Source organism: Haematobia irritans, chromosome 3 (assembly GCF_050003625.1).
Source record: "Haematobia irritans isolate KBUSLIRL chromosome 3, ASM5000362v1, whole genome shotgun sequence".
Taxonomy (NCBI): domain Eukaryota; kingdom Metazoa; phylum Arthropoda; class Insecta; order Diptera; family Muscidae; genus Haematobia; species Haematobia irritans.
In genome coordinates, this window is record NC_134399.1 from 159109659 (window position 1) to 159122666 (window position 13008).

The 13008-nt window shown below is 26.0% G+C and overlaps 1 protein-coding gene across 1 annotated transcript in view; it reads right to left on the reverse strand.

Moving 5' to 3' along the window:
* Nucleotides 1–4903: 4903 nt before the first annotated feature.
* Nucleotides 4904–13008, reverse strand: part of LOC142228544 (tRNA dimethylallyltransferase) — a 591910-nt gene continuing 583805 nt past the window's right edge. The window contains exons 8-9 of the mRNA XM_075299000.1: nucleotides 11097–11473; nucleotides 4904–5123 (exon numbers count right to left, since the gene is read on the reverse strand). Coding sequence (XP_075155115.1) covers nucleotides 4968–5123; nucleotides 11097–11473 — 533 coding nt within the window. The 3' untranslated portion in view covers nucleotides 4904–4967. The remainder of the gene's footprint in view (nucleotides 5124–11096; nucleotides 11474–13008) is intronic.

The following is a 13008-nucleotide window of genomic DNA, read 5'->3' on the forward strand; positions in this document are numbered from 1 at the left end:
CCACAAGTCCTCGGAAAAAACTGTCCATTAAAAATATCATTACGAGAACATTTTTATTAAATTGTAGTAATTGGGAAATATACATGCCATTGTCATAAAAACTGTTAACCGTTAATGAAATATAAACGTTTATTGATATATAAATTAAAATCACTATTAAATACTGTATACAAAGGATATAAAAACAGACATATGTTATTTTTTTAATAGGGCCAACTTTATTTAAAAAATGTTTATAAATGTTAATTTTAAATTATACTATGCAACTTATTAGAAAATAATGTGATAGAGAAGGCGACAGAGGGAGAAATAGAGAAGGAGTGGTGTAATTTCTATTTTGAAGATCTAATTGTTTAGGGTAATTTTTAAGAGCTATAGAAAAAAGTCGCTGAAGAATCGCGCCATGAACTTTCTTAACAGAGTTCGCGTTTTGATAAAAAAAGTCAATAATTTGCAACGAAAACACTAAACGTGAAACGGCTTTTTAATCCAGTATGGCCAAAAAGATAAAAAATCTTCCTTTATAAAAAAATTAATCTGTCTTTTAGATGATCCTCCAGTCAACGTTCCTTTTACCTTTAGAATTATAACAAATGTATACGGCTGAAAGTTCGGCCAAGGCGAACCTTATGTACCCTCCACCATGGATTGCGTACAACGAGCTACTAAAGACTGTCAACCACAATCGAATTACTCGGGTTGTAGATACAATTTCCGATAACATAAAATAAAACTATAAACGTACCAAACTTATAGTTGTATTTCTTATTGTTAACTTCTAAAATTTAGTCCATATGGGGTCTATGTTTAGATAACAATTTTTGAAAAAAAATTCCTATAAAAATCAAATTATGACAATATTTTCTACAGAAACAAAATTTTAACAAAATTTTCTATAGAAACAAAATGTTCTATAGAAATAAAATTTCGACAAAATTTTTTATAGAAATAATTTTTTACAAAATTTTTTATAGAAATAATTTTTTACAAAATTTTTTCAATTTACAAAATAAAATTTTCTATAGAAATAGATTCTGACAAAATTTTCTATAGAAATACCTTTTTTACAAAATTTTTATAGAAATAAAATGTTGACAACATTTTTTATACGAATAACATTTTAACAATTTTTTCAGAAATAAAATATTGACAAAATTTTCTATAGAAATAAAATTTTGACAAAAGTTTCTATAGAAATGAAATTTTCACAAAATTTTCTATAGAAATAAAATTTTGACAAAAGTTTCTATAGAAATAAAATTTTCACAAAATTTTCTATAGAAATAAAATTTAGACAAAATTTTTTGTAGAAATGAATTTTCGACAAAATTTTCTATAGAAATAAAATTTTGACAAAATTTTCTATAGAAAATAATATTGAGAAATTTTTTTTATAGAAATAAAAATTTGCCAAGATTTACTATTAAAATAAAATGTTTACAAAAAGTATAAAATAAAATTTTTACAAAATTTTCTATAGAAATAAAACTTTGACAAAATTTTCTATAGAAATAAAATTTTGACAAAATTTTCTACAGAAATAAAATTGTAACAAAATTTTCTAGAAACAAAATGTTCTATAGAAATAAAAATTATGACAAAATTTTCTATAGAAATACATTTTTACAAAATTTTTCATAGAAATAAATTTTTACAAAATTTTTATAGAAACAATTTAGTCATTTTACAAAATAAAATTTTCTATAGAAATAGATTTTGCAAATTTTTCTATAGAAATAGATTTTGACAAAATTTTCTATAGAAATAAGATATTGACAAAATTTTCTATAGAAATAAAATTTTGACAAAATTTTCTATAGAAATAAAATTTTGTTGTTGTTTTTTCTTGCAGCTTAAAACCATACATTGACTAAACTACAAGTGTAGCTTAACCAGCAGAGGAAAAGAATGTTTGTCAAATTTATTTGGGCAAAGCCCTATAGACTTGCAGTCTATTGGACAAACATTCTTTTCCTCTGTTGGTTAAGCTGCACTTGTAGTTTAGTCAATGTATGGTTTTAAGCTGCAATAAAAAACAACAACAATGCTTAAAGAACAAAACCAACAATAACAAAACGAATGAAAATAAAATTTTTACAAAATTTTCTATAGAAATAAAATTTTTACAAAATTTTCTATAGAAATAAAATTTTTACAAAATTTTCTATAGAAGATAATTTTTTTTTAGAAATAAAAATTTGATAAGATTTACTATTGAAATAAAATTTTTACAAAAGTTTCTATAGAAAAAAATTTTTGACAAAATTTTCTATAGAAATAAAATTTTGACAAAATATTCTATAGAAAAAAAATTTTGATAAAATTTCTATAGAAGATAATTTTGAGAATTTTTTTTAGAAATAAAAATTTGACAAGATTTACTATTGAAATAAAATTTTTACAAAAGTTTCTATAGAAAAAAAATTTTTACAAAAGTTTCTATACAAAAAGAATTTTGACAAAATTTTCTATAGAAATAAAATTTTGACAAAATTTTCACAAAATTTTCTATAGAATAAATTTTTGACAAAATTTTCTATAGAAATAAAATTTTTACAAAAATTTCCTATAAAAAAATGACAAAAATTCCTATAGAAAAAAAATTTTGACAAAATTTTCTTTATAAATAAGTTTTTGACAAATTTGTCTATAGAAATAAAATTTTGACAAAGTTTTCTTTAGAAAATTTTCTATAGAAATAAAATTTTGACAAAATTTTCTAAAGAATGAAATTTTGCCAAACTTTTGTATAGAAATAAAAATTTTGACAAAAATTCCTATTGGAGAAAATGTTGACAAAAATTTCTATAAAGGTCAAATGTTGACAAATTTTTCTTTAGAAATAAAATGTTGGCAAATTTTGTTTAAAGAAATAACATTTTAACAAAATTTTTTATAGAACTAAAATTTTAACTAAATTTTCTATGGAAATAAAATTTATAGAAAATTTCCATAAAAATATTTTCTATGGAAAAAAAATTTGACAAAATTTTTTGTATAAATAAATTTTTTACAAAATTTTCTATAGAAATAAAATTTTGACAAAATTTCCTATAAAAAAATGACAAAAATTCCTATAGAAAAAAAATTTTGACAAAATTTTCTTTATAAATAAGTTTTTGACCAAATTTTCTATAGAAATAAAATTTTGACAAAGTTTTCTTTAGAAAATTTTCTATAGAAATTAAATTTTGACAAAATTTTCTAAAGAATGAAATTTTGCCAAACTTTTGTATAGAAATAAAAATTTTGACAAAAATTCCTATTGGAAAAAATGTTGACAAAAATTTCTATAAAAGTAAAATGTTGACAAATATTTCTTTAGATATAAAATGTTGGCAAATTTTGTTTAAAGAAATAACATTTTAACAAAATTTTTTATAGAACTAGAATTTTAACTAAATTTTCTATAGAAATAAAATTTTAACAAATTTCTATAAAAATAAAATTTTAACAAGATTTTTTATTGAAATAAAATTTTATAAAAAATTTCTATAAGAATAAAATTTTCTATAGAAATAAAATTTTAACAAAATTTTCTGTAGAAATAAAATTTTAACAAAATTTTCTATTAAAATAAAATTTTACAAAAAATTTCTATAAAAATAAAATTTTAACAAAATTTTCTATAAAAATAAAATTTTAACAAAATTTTCTATTGAAATAAAATTTTATAAACATTTTTCCTATAACAAATTTTTATAAAATCTGGACAAAATTTTCTATAGAAATAAAATTTTGACCAAAATTGTCATAGAAATAAAATGTTGACAAAATTTTCTTTAGAAATAAAATTTTGACAAAATTTTCTATAGAAATAAATTTTTTAAATCGTATATTAATGGAAATACTGAAATAAAGTAACAATACATGTCTTTCGAAAAAACATTTCTTGAGTTAAAAAGTGATATCTGCTAATTTCTATAATTTTAAGATTATATTCTTTCAAACGTAATTTGGACATATGTGTATGTACGACCCATGTACCCATACTTTGGTATAATGGGATTATAATGGTAATTAGGTGATCAATGACATTAATTTTAATTATAAATCATCACAATTCAGAATCTTAACATTTGCATGATTTTTACAACGAATTATTTTAGGATTTCAATTCCACATTTTCTATGTTTAATAGATGTTCATCTCTACACATAGCTTTCAATACGATACACCCCTCTTTAACGATATTTCGAATCGCACAATTTCCTTAACACTAAAGTATGTTAAATAAAAATTTGGTAATTTAGTTCTCTTTAATGACAAGTTAAATTGAAATTGGATTGAAGTCCCAGAGTATGTAGATCTTTTTGTTGTAAGAGAAATATATTCATGCGATTTCCGATTCCGACTATCAGAACCCATTTTTGTAAAATTATGTAACAAAATTCGAAAATAATGTTGCGTAGTATAAAAAAATCTGCATTAAAAAATAAAAATATACATTAAAAAAACTACAATAGAAGCTAAACAAAAATATATAAATATATAATAAACGCAATTGTAAAACTGACATAAAAGAAAGAACAAAAATAAAAATTAAAACAAAAATCATAAAGCATAATAAATTATTATTGTTAACAATTATTTAATCCCAGCAAAACAAATAATATATTAAAACCTGAAAGAAAACCCATGTTGGATGTGTTAAAAAATAAAAAATAAGAAACAATACAAACAAAAATATTATTGTAAAGAACAAAAAACAAAACATAAATATATCTAAATGAAAAACAGAAAAATATATACCTTGTTATTATACCATCATTTCGTTAAATTTGTTGTTTAATTTAAATTTTAAACGATTCGAATCTATATTGATGTACATTTTACATATTACCAATTTGTCAATCCACACATCATATAATTGTAAAGAAAACTACACAAAACAAAAACAAAATAAAATTGACAATAAAACATTTTATTTATTTAACATTTGCAAATATCGTCAAATGGATTTAAACTCATTGTGGTTTCATTTTCTCATCTTGGGTGGTCATGGTGGCAGCCTTTTTCTTCAGAGATTCTTTACGTCTTTTATGTTTGTTGGATTTAAGATGTAAATGCCATTGATATTCGCCTATAAAATGGCGTTGACAGGTCTCACAGAAATTTGTAATCTAAAAGATTAAGGATGGTTAATAGTTTAGTTTAAATTTAGGGATGGTTTATAGTTTTTTAAGGTTAAGGATAGATTTGACAAAATTTTTTGTTGAAATAACATTTTAGCAAATTTTTCTATAGAAATAAATTTTTGACAAAATTTTTATAGAAATAAAATTGACAAAATTTTCTATAGAATTACAATTTTGACAAAATTTTCTATAGAAATAAAATTGTGACAATAGTTTCTACAGAAATAAAATTTTTGACCAAATTTTCTATAGAAATAAAGTGTTGATTTGTTGAAATACAATGTTGACTAAATTTTGTTTAGAAATAAAATTTTGACAAAATTTTCTATGGAAATAAAATTTTGGCAAAATTTTCTATAGAAATAAAATTTTGACAAAATTTTCTGTAGAAATAAAATTTTGACGAAATTTTCTATAGAAATAAAATTTTGACAACGTTTTCTAAGAAATAAACTTTGACAAAATTTTCTATATAAATAAAATTTTTGACCAAATTTTCTATAAAAATAAAATTGTGTGTTTACTAAGAAAAAAAACTTTGACAAAATTTTTTATAGAAATAAAATGTTGACGAAATTTTCTATAGATCTAAAATTTTGACAACATTTTCAATAGAAATAAAATTTTTACAAAATTTTCTATAGAAATAAAATTTTTACAAAACAAAAATTTTCTATAGAAATAAACATTGACAACATTTTCTATAGAAATAAAATTTTAACAAAATTTTCTGTAGAAATAAAATTTTGACGAAATTTTCTATAGAAATAAAATTTTGACAAAGTTTTCTAAGAAATAGACTTTGATAAAATTTTCTATATAAATAAAACTTTTGACCAAATTTTCTATAAAAATAATATTGTGTTTACCAGGGCTGTGGAGCCGGCGTCGGAGTCGGAGTCTTGGAGTCGGAGTCTGAGTATTTTGCTGGAGTCGGAGTCGTAAAAATTTTGCTCGACTCCGACTCCGCCTGAACCAAATTTTTTAAAACACTTCACATTTTTGTAACTAAGTAAATTTTTACGCAAATTAGTTTCCATTGCGTTATTCATTCGATCAATGTACAGCATGATTGTAAATGAAAATCACCTTCCAATTACGGCTATCTTTTTATATTTCCTAGAATGTTAGACTGGCAGTTTGGCTGGATCGATCCATTTTAATGCCCATATCAATTTATTTGAAATATTTCGAACAATCGATATTATTTTTATTTTTCTTTTATTTTAAGGTCATATATATATGTGGAATATTGACAGAAAATTTTTCAAAGTTGTTTTTTATGAAAAATTTTGTCAAAATGTTATTTCTATAAAAAGTTTTGTTAAAATTTTATTTCTATAGCAATTTTTATCAAATTTTTATTTCTATAAAATATTTATTCAAAATTTTATTACTATAGAAATATTTTTTTCATATAGAAAATTTAGTCAAAATTTTGTTTCTATAGAATATTTTGAAAAATTTTATTTCGATAGAATGTTTTGCAAAATTTTGTTTGTTACACAAATTTTTTTTTTAAATTTTATTTCTATTGATAATTTCATTTCTATAAAAATTTAAAAATTTAAACTTCATCGAAAGGGTCATAAACACGAGCGACAAACGGTTCCATAAACAAAACAAACAGAAAATAATCAGAATATTACAAGACAACAGCTTCCCACAAAATACAATAAATCAACTACTAAAGAGAAGAATACAGACATTTCCAAAAGACAAAGAACCACGAATTTACAAATCGGTCATTTACGTACCTAAACTTTCGGAAAGATTTGAAAATTCAGAATGTATAGATAAATCAAAATATAAAATTGCCCACAAGACTTCAAATACACTTCAATCTCTATTTACGAACACCAAATCAAAAGTTGGCAAACTGGACAAATCAAATGTAATTTACAAAATAGAATGCAACGGCGATGGCCTAACACAATGTCCAAAAATTTATATTGGAACCACAAAGAACAAACTAAAATCTAGATTAGCAGGACACAAATCAGATATAAAATTAAGAAACAGAAATACAAACCAAAAAACGGCATTAGCAGAACACTGTGCAAGAGAAAAGCATGAACCAGACTTAGAAGGAGTGAGAGTGATAGATAACGAGATAAATTACAATAAGAGACTTACATTAGAAACATTACACATCATCAACACAACAACAACAAAACGTATGAACCACAAAGCAGACATAGAGGGATGTGCATGCAACTATCGCTTGTTGGTTCAACGAATGAACAAAGTCCAATAACGCATAGAAGACTTTAGTGACAAAACAAACGGAGACCGAACAGGTTGATAAATAAACTTTAAGTTTTGTTTGTGTTTTTTGTACTATTGTTAATGTAAGTGAAAAAAGAGAATTCAATGTAAAAGAATGTAAACATGCTTGGCTTATTACGTATTTGTTTTATGTTATTTTAGGTTGTCTTGAAAATGCCTTACATATTAAGGCGAAATATCGACAAATAAATAAATAAATAAAAACATAAAGACCTCGAGCTTGACTAATCATTTCATTATATATTGATAAAAGGTCGAATAAAAAGAAAATTAATAAATTATAAAAATTTAAGTCAAAATTTTATTTCTATAGAAAATTTTGCCAAAATTTTATACTCATGGATTTTTTTATTAGAAAATTTGGTCAAAATTTTATTTCTATAGAAAATTTTGTCAAAATTTTTTTCTATAGAAAATTTTGTCAAAATTTTATTTCTATAGAAAAGTTAGTCAAAATTTTGTTTCTGTAAAATAGTTTGCATAATTTTATTTACTACACAAAAATTTTTCTAAAATTGTATTTTTATTGATAATTTTTTCAAAATTTTATTTCTATAAGAAAAAATTTTCAAATTTTATTTCTATAGCAAATTTTCTCAAATTTTTTTTTCTTACTGATGCTCACTGATACTCACTGCTATAAGAAATGTATTCAAAATTTTATTACTATAGAAATATTTTTTCTATATAAAATGTAGTCGAAATTTTATATCTATAGAAAATTTAGTCAAAATTTTGTTTCTATAGAATATTTTGCAAAATTTTATTTCTATAGAAAATTTGGAAAATTTTGTTTGCTATATAATTTTTTGTTTTAATTGTATTTCTATTGATAATTTTTTCAAACTTTTATTTAAAAAAAAAAATTTGCCAAATTTTATTTCTATAAAAATTTTATTTCTATATATTTGGTCAAAATTTGATTTCTATAGAAAATTTTGCCAAAATTTTATTTCTATAGAAAATTTAGTCAAAATTTTGTTTCTGTAGAAAATTTTCCAAAATTTTATTTCTATATAAAATTTTGCAAAATTTTATTTACTAGACAATTTTTTTTCCAAAATTGTATTCAGTGAGCATACAATTTTGGAAAAATTGCTACTAATTCGAAAACTTGTAGAAATGACTCAAATTTTCAATTTTTTCAATGAATGAATCATAAATGCATTCTTGCGAAATTGTCTAAACAATTATAAATATTTCCCAAATATTGCCCGAGTTTTGTAGAAGTCTGATTTGAGATTTTATCAAAATGTAGATCTAAATACAAAGTTGTGCAGAGTATATTATAATCGGCCCGCCCGACTTTAGACTTTCCTTGCATTTTTATTTTCGTTAAAATTGTGTTACGTCCCATAACGTTAGATTTAAATTTTAAGTACATAGATTTTGTTGAAGTATATACAATTTTGTCTAAATCGATTCAGATTCAAATTCATGCATATGGAAATATAAACCTTTATATAGCTCCCAACAAATTTAAAGGATTTGAGATAGTATCAATAATTTTGGTCCACAAATACATATACTGTTGGTATCTTCCCATATTATGATGGGTATTTATATCATTATTTTATTTATTAAACATTGCCCTAAATTGGAAATATAGAGTTCAATTGGCATCTAATGTGAAATTAAGACCTTTTTTTGCACACATAAATAAATACGATACTTTATATCGATTCACTTACGGTACCCCCACAATAGAACTACAAATTAGTGGTATTAAAATGAGATTTAGTTATATTTTGTACTTTTTGGAACTTCAAGGGCTTTACTTCAATCTCATTTTTCAATATGTGTTGCATCCGTTCTCGCGATATATTCAGCTAACGGGCAAGTTTTTACTAGAGGTCTGCACCAGTGCTGCCGCTACTACTTCAATCGAAGTATTTTGCTTCATTTTCACAAAATTTACTTCGTCACTCCTTCTTCCAAAAATCTGCTTCACTTTTTGTTCTGCTTCAAATTTTAAAATTGTTCCCCATATTACCTAATTGTTTTTCCTATTCCTTTAATTACGATGAACATAGTGGTTTTAACCATTGAACATATGCAAACCCTATTTTTCATCGCTGGAATGGCAACCCTTTATTTTTGCTTTGTACAAGTGTCAATGCGTGAACTCTCAAATTGTTGTGAGTAAATAACGTGTGGACATGTGATGTGCTAGATGAATCGGTAAGTAGTGCAATAATTTCCATGAAAAATATAAATATAGTATTAATTATAAATTCTTTAATATCTTTAGCAAAGGAATACGCTCACGGACGCTATTGTTTTGTTTTCAAAAATGTATGCTACTTCAATATTATTCAATCTACTCCACTTTTTTCCAAAATCTACTTCACCCAATTTTTCACTAGCGGCAGCACTGGTCTGCACAATTCCATTTGTAAATGCAGAGTGCATGTGTACTTGCTAAATGAGTACATCTATTTGAGAGAGTCGCAAAACAATTGGTACACATTTTAATGAACACCAAAAGCCACAAGTAACTTCTTGTTGCTACTCTGATGTCTTCACTACCAACAAACACATATTCCTCTTTCTCTCTTATTGAAGTGTACTCAGAGTGATCACATCGAGTACGTTGCGAGATCAAAACTGCATAGAGTACTACATGTACAACATGCAGTTTAGGAAATAGAAAGAACAGTTATTCTCCATTCTATATGTTTTCGGTTTGTTAAACAGAAGAGCTAACGTTAAGGTAAGTGTGTGACATACATAAATATATGAAATATGTGACATACATACATATCTATGATTAATAATAATGGAAAGTTTTGCTTCGCACATAACTGAGAAATACTTGTGGTACCACGTGAAGTGAAGAGAATCCATGTTTTACTTTTTCTCAAGTACTTACATTTTTATTGTTCCTTTTTTTCGGAACACATATTGTTTCGGATAAGTACTTGGTGGTATTTGACAAGCAAGTGTTCTCTTCACTTCTCTACTTGCGCTCTGAGAGAAAGACAGTGTATGTACTATATTCGACAGCGAATTGCATACATGTAGTGAAAAGTTATTTGATGCAGGCCTCTAGTCTTTACCATTCATAAAGGTTGAATACTTAAGGTTTCTAACGATAGCCACTAGTGGGTTTCCAGACAAATATAAAGCAATCACACTATCGCACTTGAATGACATCATGAATAACTTTATTTCTGAAAGCAATAGATCAAAATGTTTTTGCAAAATTGTAAACAATAAAATAAACTATCACTGGAATAAATCTGTAATCTGTCAGACAAGCGGTTTATAAATAATAGCAACCTGACGTTCGTTACCATATACGAGTATATTAGCTACCACGTACTCCCACCTATATGACAACAGAGATTGCCATGCTTTGGAAAAGAAAAAATCTCCTCTTTCGGATCTAACGCAATTTTACCCAAATTTTTCTCAAATGTCATCTCTTAAAGCAAATCTAACAAATTAGAAGAGCATTGCTCCCCACTGGGAATGCGAATATACTATGTAGGTATGTAAATGAATGATTTCCTCTTTAGATGTGAATGAAAAAAAAAAAGCAAATATAATCTAAAAATAATCGTCGATCTACATACTTATCTACTACTTAGACAATTGATGTAGAAGATATCGTAACATGCGTAAGTTATTCTCCGTTCATTCGATTGTTTGCTCCTTCATACATACCTCTTCATTCAAGCCTGCTCCCGGATGTATTCGCTTCGTCATTGGCTGTATTTCGCATACTTGAGACGAACGATAGCAATCAATTACAGTGACAGCCGGTGAATAGACGCACTCATGCCAGCGACTAACATCACTGGTATCCAATTCATAGAGATCGGGCACTTTACGATCATTGCTGGCCAAAAAGCGATTGTTAATCCATTTCTGTTGTTTCTTCGAGTAGCGACGCGTAACTAATTTCAATTCATTCAGACATGAATTCAACACATCCAACCCTGGGGGTAATTGATCTCTGGGGTCGATCGTGTCGTCATTTGACGCCAGTATATCTGACATAGGGGGTTCGCTTCTTGAACCTGCATATTGTTTGAAGTGCTCTAATAAGAAGGGAGAGAAAACAAGAAAACACATAACAAATAAACAGACACTTTAATCAATGGTATGATTTACATAATATGGAATGGCCTAAGTACATTCTAAAGTGAGCTATGGACTATAGGGTAGTTCTATAATAAGAATCTATCGGGAAGAAATCAAAATATTGAGTGGGTAATTCCTCGTCGACTTTTTCAATAATTAGAAAAGTTGACTTTTCAATATCTCCACATTTTGAAATGTTTGAACTGAATAAGCAAAATAATATGATTGGAGCTGTTTTGTAGCGACCATGTTACATTTTCTCTCTCTTTTTGGGAAATAATTCTGCAACTTTTTAAGGAATAAAAGTATCAACATAATATGTTTCTGAGAAAGTTGAGGTGTTAGTGGGTCCATGGTGGAACAGCGGGCTGGTCTATAGGCGCTGAAAGTTTTTTGGTTTATCTAGGAGCCACCGTGGTGCAATGGTTAGTATGTCCGCCTTGCATACACCGGGTCATGGGTTCAATCCCAGTTTCAACCAAATACTAAAAAGTTTTTCAGTAATGCTGGTGACATTTCTGAGTGTTTCAAAGCTTCTCTGTGGTGGTTTCACCGCAATGTTGAAAGCCGTTCGGACTCGGTTATATAAAGGAGTTTTTTTTGTCATTGAGCTAAACATAGAATCGGGCAGCACTCTGTGCTAAGAGAGAAGTTCACCACTGTGGTATCTCAATGGGCGGAATAGCTAAGTGAGCCTAAAATATCGAGCTGTTACTATACCTTACCAAACCTAATTGTCATATCCCCAATTAAGAATCGATTTTCATTATTTGTTCTTTGATTCTATCAGGAACAGTATATAGCAAGAAAAAGGTCCTCTAAAATTCAAAATTGTATTCAATATAAATCAAGGTCAGAAATGTCGCCAGCATTACTGAAATTTAAAATTAAATTTTGAGTCTATAGATTTTGTAGAAGTCTACCAAATTTTGTCCAGATCGAGTGATATTTAAATGTATGTATTTGGGACAAACCTTTATATATAGCCCCCAACACATTTTCCGGATGTGATATGGTATCGAATATTTAGATCCACAAAGTGGTGCAGGGTATAATATAGTCGGCCCGCCCGACTTTAGACTTTCATTACTTGTTTATATTGGTGTATGCAATCTCAAAAAAAAAAAAAAACGCTTCGGTAACATACACTGCAAACACATTCTGCTTCAAGCATATATATTTTCAGGATTGGTCCAAACATAATATTGTTTGTTTCCATTATTTTTTCTTTGCTAAATACTGTTCCTGAGAGAGTCAGTAGTAAGGTAACTGATTCTTCAATATAAATCAAGGTTAGGTTAGGTTTAGTGCCAGTCCGTTATTTTAGATTCAATTAGACTAATCAGTCGTGGCCGAACTGCGTTTAACATTACGGTGAAACTACTTAGAACAGTTGTGAAATATTCAGAAATGTCGCTAGCATTACTAAAACTTTCTAATCAAATTTTGTTTGATCGAAATTGGGATTAAACTCACGAATTTTCAAGGCAGG